This window comes from Siniperca chuatsi, linkage group LG4 (assembly GCF_020085105.1).
Source record: "Siniperca chuatsi isolate FFG_IHB_CAS linkage group LG4, ASM2008510v1, whole genome shotgun sequence".
Lineage (NCBI taxonomy): Eukaryota > Metazoa > Chordata > Actinopteri > Centrarchiformes > Sinipercidae > Siniperca > Siniperca chuatsi.
In genome coordinates, this window is record NC_058045.1 from 10,366,954 (window position 1) to 10,384,592 (window position 17,639).

General features: G+C 41.1%; 1 protein-coding gene across 3 annotated transcripts; it reads left to right on the top strand.

The window, feature by feature from the left end:
- The first annotated feature begins 1,055 nt into the window (after positions 1 to 1,055).
- slc25a22a (solute carrier family 25 member 22a) lies at positions 1,056 to 17,250 on the top strand. 3 transcript variants are annotated; one of them, XM_044194512.1, is made up of 11 exons: positions 1,056 to 2,310; positions 8,952 to 9,158; positions 9,289 to 9,414; positions 10,555 to 10,610; positions 10,877 to 10,967; positions 11,603 to 11,657; positions 12,350 to 12,410; positions 12,649 to 12,793; positions 12,879 to 13,033; positions 13,121 to 13,196; positions 13,451 to 17,250. In XM_044194512.1, exons 2-11 carry the CDS (start codon positions 9,139 to 9,141, stop codon positions 13,602 to 13,604), a joined length of 939 nt encoding a protein of 312 aa, XP_044050447.1. In that variant the 5' UTR covers positions 1,056 to 2,310; positions 8,952 to 9,138; the 3' UTR covers positions 13,605 to 17,250. The 3 variants fall into 3 exon arrangements, with proteins under 3 accessions (XP_044050447.1, XP_044050448.1, XP_044050449.1); XM_044194513.1 differs by lacking the exon at positions 1,056 to 2,310 and adding an exon at positions 4,506 to 4,953; XM_044194514.1 differs by lacking the exon at positions 1,056 to 2,310 and adding an exon at positions 5,813 to 7,504.
- Positions 17,251 to 17,639: the final 389 nt, after the last annotated feature.

Below are 17,639 nucleotides of genomic sequence, written 5' to 3' on the forward strand. Positions count from 1 at the left end.
TGGGAAAATAAAAATAAACCTATTACAGAAAAGAGATTTTGAGAAAAATGTACACTGCATGAGTGAATGATGTAACCAGTGCGTGCACACGTGTGTGTTAGCACAGCCAAAGCCTCTAAGGGAGCAAGATGGAGTGAGATGTAATGTGACTGAAGGAAACCCGCAGTGGGAGAGAAATGGTAGAGAATTTTGATTGTTTTAATCTGCACTGTCGGCCATCACTAAGCCATCTGGGACACTGCAGGAGATTACACACAGACTGATGCTCATCTGTCCCTCCCCCTACGCCTCATGCCCAGAAAACCTGACATGATGCATCATGGAGGTGGAAGAAATACGCATTATGTAAAATCATACATACATGTTGTGTAGATGGTTTCCTTTATTTTTTATATAGGAATTCATTAACATGTAATTTTAATGATTTGTGTATTTGATGGAAGTTGTCCAATAAATGTTTTCCTTTGGAAACAGGTGGTTCATAGCCTAAATCTCTAAGATTTGAAGAACAAATATCTATAATTTATACATGGTCTATTTTCCAACTGCATGGATAATCTAATACTACACATGAAGAGGCTGCATTAGCACATTTCATATAGTATGTTTATTAATGTACAGTATCTAGAAAATGATTTAATCCTATGTACATACAGTACTGCTCATGGCTATAGCTGTTTTTTTTTTAAATGGTTCTTGGGAGAATATAATCTTGCAGTGATGTGAACAGTTAATATTTTAAATCAAAATATATACTTCAATCCTTTGGTAGGTCACTGTAGCCGATGTAAAATTTCTTGTACATGTTCTGCTCTCCTCACCAGGGACAACCTGGGAGACTTGGTGCTGGACATGCTGTTCCTCTGGGCCCGTGGACAGAGGAACGCAGGACCAGGAGCAGTGTCGAGGCTGGTGGCCGCTATGATAGAGAGCAGCCGGAGAGACCTGGCAGATGAGATTGAGGACATTGTCAGTATAGGAAGGAGAAAGTACTCTGAGTCACTGAGGAGAGTGGGCCTGGAAGCAGAGTGCTCCTCCCTCAGTGAAACCCAGCAGTAGATAAACCCACGCTGGGTGCAGATGGCTGACTTACACTTGAGTAACCTGTTTGTTTACAATGTGCCCCCATCATCTCATCCTGCTGTTTAAACAACTGTCCTGGAGTACAAAAAAAAAAATCTCTCTTAACACAATCATGATAGCCAGCTGGCGGCACCTTTCAAAATACCTACAGAAGACAGGTGAAATGGATGAACTGCATGAAGATGATGGCCTGTGGCTTGTTTTTTCCACTTTGTAAAAGATGTCTGAGTATGCAAGACAAAACTATGAAAGCCCATTCCTGCCAGGAAGCGGAAAGAAATGATGACAAGTTATATATGATAAAAATAAAAATACTCATGCTAAGTCAAAATGATGAGATACTCACATTTTTGTCATAATTTTGATTTACTACCTCATCATTGTGAATTACAGCAGTATCTCATATTTGACTCAGTATCACATTGTTCTGACTTACCGTGAGTATTTTCATCAACTTTTCATGTTTTATTTCCATAGAAGTGACCTTATTACCTGTTTAGGACAGCGTTAAGAGGCAGAGCAAACACTGGGAGCTGTTGGACTTTAGAGGCCTGGATCACTGAAAGTGCAAGAGGAGGCCATTTTTATGGATGATTGTGTGTGCCTTTGATCACCTAGAAACCAGCCTAGCAGCAGCACAATCACTGACATATCAGGGCATCAGCTAGATTGTTTAAATTTATGTATGATATTTCTAGTAAAATTGATATAATGAAAATGTGTCAGCTATTTTTTGAAACTTTCTGCTGAGAGTCCTGTAGTGAGTTATTGGTTGTTCTAGACAAGATTATTGCTGCATGCTGCCCCTCATCCCTTACAGTTCAACTGTGGCCATTTTTCTATTTTGGTGTTCAAGGTCATCTGGTTGAGATGAATCGTCACGATGACGCCGGCCCCCATCCCCCACCCCTACACCTAGCTATACTGCAAATAAAAAATGTGTCTGTACTTCTACTATATACCACTAGAGGAGGCTTTTAAAATCCCTTTTCAGTTTTTTTTATTCGAGTCCTTCTCCATCGCCAGCGAGGCTGCTCCCCCCTCCTTCCCTGCCTGCCTGCCTGCTTTCTCTCCCACCTCCTCTACCTCCCTCCGCTGGACTCAAGTGCTAGTAACACCGGTAGGTTAGCTATTGTCGGTCTGTCAGCCAAAGATTCAGAGTGTAAAGGTTTTGATTTCACACTTCTACAACCACACCAGGAGAGATAACGGAAACGGCTCTATGTGGTATGTAGATAACGGGATGCAGTTAAAGTCTTGTTGGCGGGTGCGTGATTCAGAAAATGTGTGTATTGGCTTGCAGCCGTTTAAAATCTTACCTGGTAATAACGTGAAGGCGACACATTAAGCTAAATTTCCTACTTTAAAATAATGGGGATAACGCGGCATGAGAAGCTAGCTAGTATTTCACACTGGGATGCGATTGTAGGTGGGGGTTGTCGCTTCGTTGTGAGAGGCAGCAAATAATTTTCCGTTATGTGGCCAACCGCAGCCTTTTCAACATATGGTGGGTTTAATATTAACGTTAACGGCAGGCCTATTGCTGATAAAATGTAAGCTACTACGGTGTCGGCATGAACGTTATGACTCGCAATGAATAACGGTTACATCTGGGTCGTTAATATGCCGGTTAATATGCCTTATCATATTTTGCCCATAAAACCGACGAGCACAGGTGTAACGGTTATTCATTATTATGTTAGAGACAAACATGTTATCTAAAGTTTCATGTTTTCTATGGAAAATTTTAGCTTGCTTGGTTTTGGATGTTGCCACAGAGGAACCGGACCAGTTACCGAATTTCTCCCCGACCTGTAAGGGGCCACTGCGGCCGCCCTCTGCCCGGCTTCCGCTCAGTAGTGAGGGTGTAATTATCATGTGGGCTGGGATGTTGGTAGTGGAGGGTAAAGCCACTTAAACTGTACCCACCTCCTTTTTCATTGGCAGAGAGAAGTGAAGCTACTCACCTCTGACAGACAGACTGTAGCTAAACATTAACATACTGTAACTGCTTAGTACAGGATGAAAGAAAGGCAAGATAGAGTATTTTAATAAAATAATTCCTTATTAATGCTGAATGTCTTGCCTGCTGGAGGCCATTTCTATTTTACCCACCAGGCTCCAAAACTCCCCAAAAGCACAATGCAATGCTGCTTTTAAAAGAAACAACTTTTTTCAGCATAAGCAGTGTATTGGTTAGGTTATGATGAGGCCAAGCTGTGTAATAAAGCATTCCTGCAGCCTTGAAATAATTTATGAGTTGAGCCATTCTTGGGTGTAGGGTGACATCGCAAGCTTTCCGGTGGAACTGTTGTACCTTTTTCGCTGTAATGCTGAAAACATCACTTTACTTTAATTCAGTAGAAAACAACAACGTGGTGCTACATATTAATTTAATCTGCACGCAGGACTACACGCATATAGCATTTCCTGAAAGTGTGCTACAATCCCAGAGGCAAGGATTACTAAATGTCACTGGTGTATGTGCACTGAATGATGTATAGCCGTGCTGGTGAGAGGATGCTGTGCTGCTGTGTGAAAGTTATAGTCCTTCGAGCCATTCAAAGCCATACTGTGACAGCCAAAGCTGTAACCAGATGCTTCAGTACTGCATTTGGCTTTCTTTCTAAGGAGAGTCCACTCACAGTGGTATCATTATTTTCCTAACAAGGATGTAGGAAAGCTGAGAAGGAGGCAAAACAGATGAGATGCAAGAGAAAAGCCCCAGGTGACTTTAGAAACTGGGCCACCAGGGATACCGGTGGTGTCAGAGGAGGGACTAAACACTACACCACCTCTCTGCACTGAAGCGGCATTTATTTCTGCCTGAAAGTTGAACTCAGCTTGTAATTTCTGATCTACAGCAGGTGATTACAACAATGCATTACTGTGCAGGTTTAATGGCAGCAATATGAACTTAATGTAGAGGACCTGTTGTGGAAATGCATTGCTGTGCCCAGATCATAACCCTCACTCCACTGGTTGTAAATGGAGATTGCGAGAGAGCTTTCATAAGTAGGTATTAGGTTTATAATCCTGCTGCTGTAGGGAAGAGGGAATAGTAATCAGATTTATCTGTGACACCACAAATTTCATCCCTTGTTTCTGCAGTGCTGTAGATGTCCAAAAATAGACTGCATCTTATACACCAGTATTTGGGAAAAAAAGCAGGATAACAGCACCATAGCAGCTGTCAGATTTATTGTGAAGAAATACAGCTGTCAGTGCAGAGAACTATTTAAAACCCAGTCCTTTTAGAAATAATTGATGCAACAAATATACACATGGAAAATATCAAGTACGTCATATAATGCTAGCTCATAGTAGCTTTGCAGTACACTTAAATAATAACCACAAATTAATACTTTTAATTAATTCTATTTAAAAAATGGCTCCAGAAGTGCACAGACTGAATTGTATATAAGAATCAGAATCAGAAATACTTTCTTGATCCCCGAGGGAAAAAAAATTAGATCGGGCCTTTGTGCTCTTGCAGCTCAGAGAAGTATTTGACATCTGAGAGAGGATTGCAGGAACACACTTGAGTCTGAAACAGTCCTCCGTGCAGCTCCTCTGTTGATGGCTTAGAGCTCACAGTGCATTTATCAAACCAGTACATGTGAGACAGATGGACCGGTAACAATAGCTTTCTCTATGCTAATGATGAAGGGCCCGTGTGATCTTCATTTCTTTACTGTCTTTTCGACCAGCTATGGTCACGTGAGTGCAGCGCTGACTACCACATTGCTTTGTCACTATAGTCACTCACTTCCTCCTGTCATTCACCAAACTCATTCATTTACTCAGCAAGACCTTTACTCTGATGGCACTCGTGGACAGAGAGGTAGTCAAGGAGCTGTGATGGTTAAGGTAAATTTTTCTCTGGTTGATTTGAATGAAAGGAATATCATTTGTATTGAGTTTTGCATAGGAAATGAATGGGCGTGGATTTGTCTCCAGATTTTCAGTATCTGCAGGGTTATATTTATCTTTTTGTAAGTCTTTTGTGATTAAGACATGCTTTAGAGCAGATTAGTCGAAGCAACTAGCTAGATGTATGCTTTGCACCCACATCATTTCTTATTTATAGTAGCACTGATCCAGTATTGCCAGCTTTTTAATGCACCTCCAATATACATACTGTTTTGAATCACCTTCTTGAATTTAGTGCATTTATGAACAGAGTACTAGACCTGTCATGATAATTACTTTATCTACTTATCGAGGCCAGTAAAAATGATCAAGGTCATGTCCATATATCGTATGAGATTGCCCGTTGTGTTTACATGCATGTTAATTTGGATAAGAATGTCACAAACATTTTAGCCAACATGATGCCAGAATAAACAGCAGGGTTTTCCCTACATTATAAGACTTGGGCACAACGCCTGAGTGTTTTTTTTAACAACTATGCTGAGTCTGAGACACGTTTTGCTGTCATTTCTGGTCGCGCTGCTTCTGTCCTCTCGTCGTCTGCTCCCTGTGTCTGAGTTTCGCCATTGGCGGGGCTCAGGCAGCTTAAAAGTTCATTGCAAGGGTGTACTTGCATTATTATGCTGTTATATTATCATTATAACAGTGGCACAAAATGGTCTTAAAATGACAATAATATCGTTTATCTCAATTTCTTCTGGGACAATAGTATCGTCCAACAAAAGTAGTTATCGTGACAGGCCTACATGCCTCTGTCGCTTCTTTTATTTAATTTTGCTTATAATGGTGGAAAACGTTTTTTTAAAAAAGAGAGAGAAGTGGAAAAAGGTTGCATGAAATGTTACCATTACCATACCAGTTGTTACAAGATATCATCCCAGTGTAAGTCTTAAATCTGTATTGTCCAGAAATGCTTCAAAAATACTTAAGAAATCAAATATCCTATATTTTTGATCACTCTCCCTGTTTTGGATACATTATTCTATTACATTATTGCACTTCATATGACATGTGGTGTCATTCATAAATGTTATGTAAGTCTGTGTGCTGTCACACCCTCTGCCCCACCTTTCTGCTATTACATGAACTGGATCATTGCATACAATACCTCAAAGCATTTAACTTTAACTTTGGTCCGTGAACTTGTAATTACATATTTTAAGGGATTAAGTAAAAAAGATTAACATTATAAACATTTTTAGGAATTTAGTATCTTAACTTCTAGTAAAAGAAGATTGCTTGCTGCTTTACTGACAAGGTTCAACATAACTTATCAGTATCGTTGTCAGTAAAGCAGTGTTTATTGCCTGATTTGTTCAAGTGGAAATGATGAACAAGGGTCAAAAACAGAGCTGTTATCTGTCCCAGTCGGTGCCTGGACTCTTTAGTAGCTCTTTAATCCAATAGTTGGTTTAGGGGGCTGGGTTAAGTTAAAGGTTTTGCATGGCAGCCAAGTTGCACAATCACCTTGTCTATTGTTTGCTCATCAGTGCTTATCTGCTCTAGAGGTACAAACTCAAAATATGACCTCTGTGTGAATGTGTGCGTGTGTGTAAGAGAGAGATGTTTCAAGTCACTTGTAGTTGGCTAGTTTGATAAAGAACTTTTCAGTCACTTTAAATCTTTTGTCTTATTTATCAAGTCTGGTCAGAAGTAACTTTAATGTTTAACAGTTTGGTGAGTTGAAAAATTACTTTGCAATCCTTTGCATGCTTTAAAGTGATGTTGGGATGTGGTTGTGTGGGGTCTGGAGAGAAGAAATACCAGTTCCCCTGCCGTTGTCCTGACAGGCTGTTATTTTTTCTTGTGCTGTGAGAATAAAAGGAATTCCTTGGAGATTTCGTTGATGAGTGATGTGCCACTGTGCTGTGGCACTGAGGCCAGTTGTTTTCATACAGACTCCAATTGTCATGACAAGACAGTACAAGGCAATGACTGTCGGTCACTTAAATGTCCTGGTGCAGACACTGTTGTATAGTGCAGATGAACTAAAGTAGAAAAGAAACGCCACAAACATGGTAAAGAAGGAGGGAGATGCCAGTTTGATGGGTGACTCATGCACGACTACAGCCCATGTATTTTCTCCTCAGTCCTATTAGTAACAGAACATATAGCCTTTAAATTATGGTGAGAAAGAGGGAAATCAGTGTACTGACTGTGGAGTAAACTACATGTTCAGGAGGAAATCTGTGACGGGAAATAGGGAAACAAAAGTAGCATGCAGTAAAGTGAGAAGGTGGGCTCCATATCACTGCTGGGTGAGAAAATGTTGAAGTCATTGAACAGTTAGAGGGACGGAGGAGGGCCGTGGAGTCGGCTGTGTGAAGCTCCAGGGAGCAGAGAGGAGAACACACCCAGCCAACAGAGACCAGAGAGGCAGCTCTGAAAACCCCCTCTTCTCCTCCTCCCTCCTCCACCTCTGGAGCAGCCTGCGAGGGCCTCAAGCCCCCGTCCAAACTAAACACACCAGACCACAGCTGCATTCATGGTGAGATACAGTTATCAGAAATCTAAACATCCATGCACGCTGTGCAATCTCTCCCTGAAACTGAGTCTGAGGAATTGGTGATAATAGTGTCATACGAGTGTACATAGCACTTCACAAAGAAACACACAAGTCAGCAAAGATCTGAGAGGCAAAAGCTGTGTTTGAGAGTCGTGACTCGTGACTGAGGGAAATGATGGGGGAGGGCTGGTGAGGAGGAGAGAGGAGGAGGCGGGTTGCACACGCAGAGGCAGGTTGTGATTGGTGGATGAAGGGGGTGGAGAGAATGAAAGGGGAAATGGGAAGCATCTTTTCACACTGAGGGCATTCTGTAAAATTAGGGAGCATCTTGGCCAAATCAGACTTATTTCATCTGTTTGCTCAAAAATGATTGTTTTAGCATACAGAGGTCAGAGCTTCCCCTGTATGACTCCAGTTTCACAGTGAAAGAGCTTAAGCATAAAACACAAGTGTTCAAGGTCACGCATGACGCACAGATGTTCCAGCGATGATAGATTTGTTTAACAGAAAGTAATCCCTCTACAGTGATAAAGCTCTGTTTTTAAGGAGCTGTCAGCAATATTGCCAAATTATGCTGCGTAGTGGTAAACTGTGGACATGTATCTTGTGCCATTTTTCCCTATTTAGGGATTAAAAAGTGGCATTCAGAGTTTTTGATAATCAACTGTAGGGCTGTATCAATTAGTCGATCGACAAATTAATAGCTAAAATTAACTATTTTGATAATCGATTAATTGATTTTTCAAGGAAAAATGCCAAACATTCCCTCATTCCAGCTTCTCAGTTGTGAGGATTTGCTGCTTTTCTTTGTTGAATGTTGGTTGGACTTAATACTGTTGACCTTTTAGATAGGTTTCTTTTAGCTGTGTTGAGGCTACTCTTGCATTCATCTGTGGTGTATCGTGAGTTGCTCGTTTTAACTGGGCTTAGTTTCAATTGCCCAACTAGCAGAGAGCAGTACCGTGAGCATTTTGTTGGTGTGTTGTTAGTCAGTCATGCCAGGCTAAGACTTAATGCTGTTGACCTGCCACCCCACCTATAACTGAGGGCTATATTTGGTTTGGTCACCTGGGAGTACAATCAAAAAGTTCTTCTTACTGACATACAGCCCCCGACCCTCACTGGGGAGGCTAACAGTAGTTTTGCAAAACCTCTATACCTAAAATACCTAGCCAGGATTATTCCACTCTGGAGACTGTTGGAAAAGCTCCATTTTGGAGAAGAACACAGTTTTTGTGTAGACGTGATGCTTTTTTACATTTAACGTGGACATTCATTCAGTTTTGTTTTTTGTAATGTTTGTGAAAGCAACATTGCCTCATTATAACTTTGGAAATGTACTAATCTTCTGTTTTGTTGGAACTTTTCTGTTAACAGCCACTTTATGAGAGTGTTTAATGTGAACAGGTCCTTTCCTATTTCTTTACAGATATCCCCTGATAACTTGAACCAACAACAACAACTGCAAGGAGACGCGTGGACAAAGCATAATCAGACTACATAATCCCAGTTGAACAACAGCACACTACTGTAACAAACAACAAAAAACACAGACGACCACCGATTGACTAGCTAACAGACAGATTGACACTTTGACCAGCCAGGGCTTGACATAAATGGCTGACAAGCAGATCAGGTAAAGTTGAATGTGAAAATACTAGAAAAGTTTGCAACAAATACAACAGCACTGTGACTGTGTTTTCATCTACTGACCTTTCATATTTCATACTTTTGTCTCTTCCTCTATGGTCGTCACCTTCATCCAGTTTGCCTGCCAAATTGATAAATGGGGGGATCGCTGGCCTAATTGGAGTGACCTGTGTGTTTCCCATTGACCTGGCCAAGACTCGCTTGCAAAACCAGCAAAATGGATCTCGCCTTTACACCAGCATGTATGACATTTCTGTATCTGACTTATTTATATATACAGTGGTGTGAAAAAGTATTTGCCCCCTTCCTGATTTTTTTGCATGTTTGTCACACTTAAATGTTTCAGATCATCAAACAAATTTAAATATTAGTCAAAGATAACACAGTGAAATGCAGTTTTTAAATGAAGTTTGTTATTATTGGGTTGGGGCGACTGTGGCTTAGTGGTAGAACGGGTCGTCCACCAATCGGAAGGTCGGCGGCCAACATGTCGAAGTGTCCTTGGGCAAGACACTGAATCCAAAATTGCTCCAGAGGGCCGTGCCCTCGGTGTGTGAGTGTGTGAGTGAATGATTAGTTTCTTTCAACTGATGAGCAGTTGGCACCCGCCATCAGTGTATGAATGTGTGTGAATGGGGTGAATGTGATATGTAGTTAAAGCGCTTTGAGTAGTCAGAAAGACTAGAAAGGCACTATATGAGTACAGTCTGTTTACCATTTACTATTATTAAGGGAAAACAAAATCAAACCTACATGGCCCTGTGTGAAAAAGTGATTGCCCCCTAAACCTAATAACTGGTTGGGCCACCCTTAGCAGCAACAACTGCAATCAAGCGTTTGCAACAACTTGCAATGAGTCTTTTACAGCACTGTGGAGGAATTTTGACCCACTCATCTTTGCAGAGTTGTTGTAATTCAGCCACATTGGAGGGTTTTCGAGCATGAACTGCCTTTTTAAAGTCATGCCACAGCATCTCAATAGGATTCAGGTCAGGACTTTGACTTGGCCACTCCAAAGTCTTCATTTTCTTCTTCTTCAGCCATTCAGAGACCCCACAACATCCAAAGAACTGCAGGCCTCACTTGCCTCAGTTAAGGTCAGTGTTCATGACTCCACCATAAGAAAGAGACTCCAGTCGAAAGTCGAAGTCGAAAACCACTGCTGAGCAAAAAGAACATTAAGGCTCGTCTCATTTTTGCCAGAAAACATCTTGATGATCCCCAAGACTTTTGGGAAAATACTCTGTTTTTACATATATTTTACAGTCTCTAACTCATTGTTGCTGGACTATAGTCAGAATCGGTAGTATCACCTAGCTTATCATCAGATATCTAGGTAGCACTCTGACTAACACACCACAACTGTTGTATTTGTGTTTCAGGTCAGATTGCCTTATTAAGACCATCCGGTCAGAAGGATATTTTGGGATGTACAGAGGTAAGTTTTTAACTTTGACAGAAGATTCTTGTGATGTGTGAGCTCACCAAAGTGTTGGACCAAATTAAAAAATGAGAGCCTCACATCTGTTAGGTAGCATAAGATTCTTATCTTCAACGTCATAGTGAGATTACAGGCATCAAATTATCTTGAAAAACTTCCCACCATAGAATGCCTCATTCTCTCTCTCCCTTCTCTGTTTTTTCTTTTTGTTTTCTTCTTTGTGCCTCTCTCTTTCTTTCTGTTTTTCCTTTTTATCCTCCTAGGAGCTGCGGTGAACTTAACACTAGTCACGCCAGAGAAAGCCATCAAATTGGCTGCCAACGACTTCTTCAGGCATCACCTCTCCAAGGATGGGTGAGGCATGAAAGTGCTGACTGACACACACCCACTCCCCTCATTCACACTGATTAACTGGTGTGTTTACTAACATGTAACCTGGCACATTAGCTGTCTGTATTCTCACCAAGCCTCTAGTTAATCCTCCACCGTTCTGTCATCTCCTCAGAGGCACCAAGTATTTCACTGTGGTTTGTTAACTGTCTGGTTTAAAAATACAGAATTGCTTGTATGTGTGTCAGCCGAAGTCCTGTCTGAAATCACGTTACCAAGTCAAATTAGCACAAAATGGTGCCACATGTCATACATTAGCAACCATCATCTCGTGTTGCTGAAATCCATCACCCATTGTCCCCCATGAGCACTGTCTGCATAGATAAACCTGAAGGTTTCTGGGGCATCCATCTCCATCTCTATGGTGGCAAACATGCAGGCTGATGAATGATTGACTTGTCTGGCCTAGCCGCTCACCTTGTGAATTATTAATCTGCCCTTGTGCCTGACATGTTGATATGGAAGACAAAGATTAGCATCACCAGCGCAGGTGGTGACAACTCCTTTTTCGAGGACTGCAGAAATAAAGTTGTCTGGCTCTCACACTGTCAGTCTAGTGCATGTTTTATTCTGATCTTGCTTTTTATCTTTTCTTTCAGAAAACTCACTCTGCTTAAAGAGATGCTGGCTGGGTGCGGGGCAGGTACATGCCAGGTGAGTGAGTGAGGTGCTGCTTCAATTGCATCCTCTTGTTCTCCATCTGGAACTGCTGCCTTCAGCACTTCTAATGTCAGCACGCATACAAACCACTGGGCATCAGCCATTGCCTCATTTGTCACTGCCTGCAGCTAGAATTAGCCACCGCCATGTTTAAATGAGAGGTGGTGGTTGCAGAAACAAGCTTGCAGTTTGTCTCTGTAGATTGTCCCTGTTATCTGTGATCTGAATGTGACCTGCATATGTTTCACTTTCATGAATGATTTTTAATCACTGAAATGTTGTCCCGTTAGCAGGCGATACACCGGTCGCTAGATTTGAGTGATCAGATAAGACGTTGTGAGAGTGCTTGGCCATGTGCACTGAGTGAGTGAGTCAGAGGGAAATGCCTGTTGTCAATGAGGGCAAAGGCTTCAAGCCCGAGGAACGTGATTAGATTAAGTGTAGCAGACCTTGGATTAAGATTGTGTCTGAGAACATGGCCATCTCACCCGTAATCCCGTTAACTAGTTACTACTGCGTGGATTACAGAGGAAAACAAGAGTTGACATTCAGCTAACGGAAGCCAGTAGATTTACACTGGACACACGTTTTGCCTGACACTTCACATGGAGGAACATTCAGCTGATTTGTTCACAGTGTGCATATGTTAACACTGTACCTGACACCTTTGTTTTGCTTTGTTGCAGGTTATTGTCACAACTCCTATGGAGATGTTGAAAATCCAGCTCCAAGATGCTGGACGAATTGGTAAGAGGAAATGAAATCCAGATGATGGTTTAGCAAAGAATGAAGTGTAGGGGATAAACTGGAGAAACAGTGGCCTCATGTGGTCATGTCAGAGATTACAGCAGCTTTATTCTGGTTTCTTCTTACTGTTATGAATTCAAAATGCCTGCCCACATACCTGTTCTTAGCATTGTGTGATTCTAGTAGCTTTATATGACACTTTTGCTATTATTAATGTTGCGTTTCTTATGCTTCATAGCGGCTCAGAGGAAGCTGATGCCAGAGACGGTGCCAGCAGGTGCTGTGGAGACCAAGTCCCCAACAGCCATGCAGCTCACCAGAGAATTACTGAGGGAAAAGGGCATTGCTGGGCTGTATAAAGGCCTTGGTGCCACATTGCTCAGGTAAAACAGAACTGGCAACTATGTGGTAGTTTTACCAACCAACTGTAATGAACATCACATGACTTACTGTTCTCTCTTTTTGTAGGGATGTTCCTTTCTCCATCATCTATTTCCCCCTTTTTGCCAACCTGAATAACCTGGGCAAAAGAGGTGTAGATGGGCCTGCTCCTTTCTACGTGTCGTTTGTGTCAGGCTGCCTTGCGGGGAGCACAGCGGCTGTTGCTGTCAACCCTGTTGATGGTGAGCAGTGGAACTGTGAACATTGTTAGAGCAATGTGTGCACCGTTATTTGATGTTATATATTCACCTGAGCTCTGTGTGTTGCAGTGATAAAGACTAGACTGCAGTCCCTGAACCGAGGGAGCACAGAAGACACGTACAGTGGAGTGACTGACTGTATCAGGTGACCTCATTATGACTTTACTGCTACAGCCTGTGTGATGCTGTCTGTGTAGTCAAGTTAAAAGTTATTTAAAGTGCATTACTGCACAAGAGTGTCACAACTACATACAATACATACAATACAACTGATAGATTATTAAGAAACACAAATTAAAATAGGTAGAGATAAAACACCACCAACACCATGTCTACCATATCTAACTAGTGCTGGTTGTATGTTTCACTTTTTATAATGATCTTTTATTTGCTCTCTAGGAAAATTATGCGTAATGAGGGTCCATCAGCCTTCCTGAAGGGAGCCTACTGTCGAGCCTTGGTCATTGCACCTCTGTTTGGCATCGCCCAGGTGATCTACTTCCTGGGTGTGGGTGAATTTATCCTCAGCTTCTTGCCCAAAAAAGACAACTAAGAAGCACCTCCTTTCTGCCTTTCCCTCCCATAGTGCATCAAACCAACTGCGTGAGGATTCATCTCATTCTGAAAGAAATTTTCGATGGGTCAAAGCATGACCAATCAGTACATTTTGCTTTAAATTTTTTGTGCTGAATGTTGAACTAGTTTAGACGAGAGCCTTTGTTTGCCAAACTGCCTGTGGTGGCACACACAATTCCAGTAGGCATGCTCAGCTAGCTCTCTGGAAATACAGCCACACATATCAGTTTTAAAGGAATATTGCTTTACAATTACATTTTACTGCATTTTTGAATATGATTGTTGAATTTTCAAAGTAGATGTACTGCCCTTGGTTGCTGCAGTTCTGCAAGCCCTACAGTACCTAATGTTTTCAAACAGCATTAACCTCTGAATGACAGAGAAAACCATAGTGATCTAGTGAAAATTATAAACTGTAACTAAATTAAATGCACATACTTTATTTTACTCTATTCAAAGAATTCCCCCAGACCTTACATCTTAAAGATAGTATACTTGTAATCAGAAATAATAATATGCCTCTGTTTCAGAAAAAGACCCAGGGAATGTGTTGATTTGATACCAGCACACCCCCTATGATCTTTCCTGAAAAGCCACATCCCTTCCTATAAGTGGATGTAATGAACTCAGCCATTCAGCTCTGAGCAGACTTTGATTGCCTTGGCTTTTTAAGTAGATCAGGTTCCATCTGATATTTAGTGCTACCACAATGGTTCCACTGTTTTGCCTCTGTAAAAGATATCTCGTGTTTCGTAGTCACACGCTAGACTGCAGAGACAGTGTACAACATTTTGGGCATTATGCACAACCAAACTACATGTGCGCAAAAAACCCCAACTGCTTCTACGCTTCTTTTTATGGGTCGAAACCGTCAAGCATGTTGTACTTGTGGCTACACCCCAATCAGTGATGTCATTGTGGATTCAAGTGAAAGCATTAGCTGTGAACACTAAATGGGTTGAAAGTAATTTTAATAGAATACCAGATTATTAGTAGATATTCACTAATTATGCTGACAAATGGTCAGACATCACATGCTGAGGCCTCATGACTACACTGATCCATTGTGGAGCCAGTAAGACCTTAGCTGGAGTTCAAACCCTTCAGATTCAGACATGATTATTATTGTTTACAGATGAGTTCACACTCAATTTAAATTCTTCGTCCGAACTTGAATTCAGTGGCAGGACCCAAAGAGCTAATGAAAAACCTTTCTTTATCAGAAAATTAAACCAATGTGGTTTTGTGTTTTATGCGTTTTACCAAACATATCTGTTTGTTTGCGTTAGAGGTTTTGTTTGCTTTAAGCTGCTAGGGGAAGCAGCCCTGTCGTATCTTGTTTATGCATCACAACACTGAAGCCCTGCCATTGGTTTATCTCGCCGGAGATCAAGGTGACTTGTGTGTATTATCCAATCACATTCCTTCCCTGCTCCCACTGTTCAAGCAGCTTTTCAATTGTACTGTTGCATTATAGATGCGCGGTACAACTTTTCAATGTATTATCATTTGTGGGAATAAGATCTATTTATCAATATTCCTTTCTATACGCAGTATAGCACTATATTTGTATGTGTTGTTTTTTCTGTGTCAAAGTGTCCACCTTAACTATATTGTACATATGCAGATGATATGAACTATTATGTTTTAGAATTTATTGTTTGTTTTGTAAATGATGGCTTATTTGCACACCTACCTCTCCAGCTCCCCCCTCAATCCATATTGTGGTGATTTTATGTTATGATGATGTGGACATATCAAATGAAGCAACATATTTTAATGCAACAAGCATCATTTAATCTTAAATACAGAATATTGAGGTTGTTTTTACTGTATGCAGAGGGGAACACTAGTGTAGATCTAGGATGGTTTTTTGGAGGTGCAATTTCTCCCAAGTTGGGTCAGCCTATTGTCCTGTTTCCTACAGTTTTATCAACTAGGACCAAATGAAGCATCATATAATGATGATAGAAATGTAGTTAGTTTGAAGTGAATGACCTATGGCACTATTTAAATTGTTCTGGAAATGAAATACACCCTGGACAAGGCCAGCAGGGACCTGCTGACATCAGACTGTAAATCTAAAATCTCTTTTTGAACGGTGCTTCTTTCATGAGGTAGCTGCAATATGACAGTGGCGGCACTAACAACCAAGGCTGTACCAACTGAATCACATGCTAGCGCATCTCAGCCTTATCAATGTCTTAACTGAAAGCCATAGGTCAGAGAGCGATATCAGAACTGCTAGACATCAGCTGGCACCTCCAGCTATGTTGACAGATGACAGCTGAGCCACAGGAAAATGGCAACAAAACCTGCCTACTTGTGTGAGCTCATCTTTATAAATTACTCTTGTAGTTGTTCAACATTCCGATTGCCATTTCATCTCATATACGCTGTTATTGTGATCATAATGCCTATTTTTGTGTTGTTGAGATTATTGTTATGATTTTTGAACCCCCCCCCCCACTCTTCCCTCATTATTTTCAGATTGATTTTATCTGTTTTTGGTTGAATCTTGAAAAACGTTGTGCAAGTCATTTTGTTTTACTCAGCTGTGAATTTTAACTGACCTTGTGCATTTGGTTATGTATGTGTGTGTGTGTATGACTGTGTAGTGCTGTAATTGATGTGTAGTTGTTAGTGTGACACTGCAGTATTTTTCTCTTTGATTGTCAGACCCATGCTCTCTCCCCTCTTTCCTTCAATCTGTCACACTCTTCTGCCATCTACTCTCCCTAGCATCCACAGCTGGGGTGCAGGTTAATGCAGAGGAGCTCTAAAACACCAAATGTATGACTTAGAGTGTATACAATCAAAGAAAGCACAAAGGATTATTAGGCACAAGAGACTGCACAGCCCAAATTGATTATACTCAGACAAAGTCCTTTTCAAAACAACGTGCTGCTTTTGCAGACATGGATTTAAGTCTGATTTATTTCAGTGGAGATGTTGGTTGAGATTAACGTTTTAGTCTTGTAAGAAAGTTTATCTATGTCTGTAAAACTTGATCCACAGGGCTGAGATGACAGGACATATAAGAGACCCAATGTGGTGGTGTCCACTATGTCACCTATCAGCAGTTATCCACAAAATGTATATCTCCTACATATTCTAAATGAATCAGATATAAGAATGTAACTTAGATATTATGAGATGTATTATAATGATAGTGAAGAGTTTATTACATTTTAATCTAAAGATTTGTGCTTTACACATTCACTGAAAAATTCATGAACCAGCTCACTGATATGCAATAAGTAGAAGCCACACACTATAAAAAATAAGTAAACAGAAAATCACAACACAACCTGTCAAATACAACATCACACAATGTATGATGCAACCGGGGACCTTGGAGGCCTTCTGGGGTCTGAGCTGTCTTCACGGCCTCTGTTGTCTTCCTCCAAGAGGAACTGTGCATTACAGCACTTTAAAACAAGGGCCCCCACCCCACTGTCCATCTACAAAGTCTCTCTATGACAAAGAGGGTGTTTATGAATATGTGTGGTGAATGACACAGTTGTCCTAGACATTGTTGACAATGCAAGTGAGGGAAAAAATAAATAAAACATTGTGTTTCCTGTCACAATTTGCTGTTCAATAAACTGACTGTCCTTAAATTGGCTGATGTAGTAATCTGTGCTGCGGGTTAAACTTTTTTTCTCATCACTGTATCTGCTCTCAAGGTCCAGTAATTGTCTGACAAAATATTAAAGAACTGACGTTGCCTTTAATTTGTAATAGTGCTGTGTAAACCAAACAGCAGGGAGATGTTTTGAAGAGTGCAAGGCTGACAGTGTGGCTGCTCCAGGGCACAAGAACAGCTGAGACTGTTGTGTTGTGATGATTTGCTGCCCTGTGGAGCCACCAGGTGTCAGTGTGGGGTCGCAGGAGAACTGTAGTCCCTGCCGTGGTGGGAGTGGGAAGAGTGTGAGAAGATACTGTATATACTACAGGTGTATACTAAGCTTGGGTGGTGTGTCAGTAAATCACATGCTCCGATCTCACT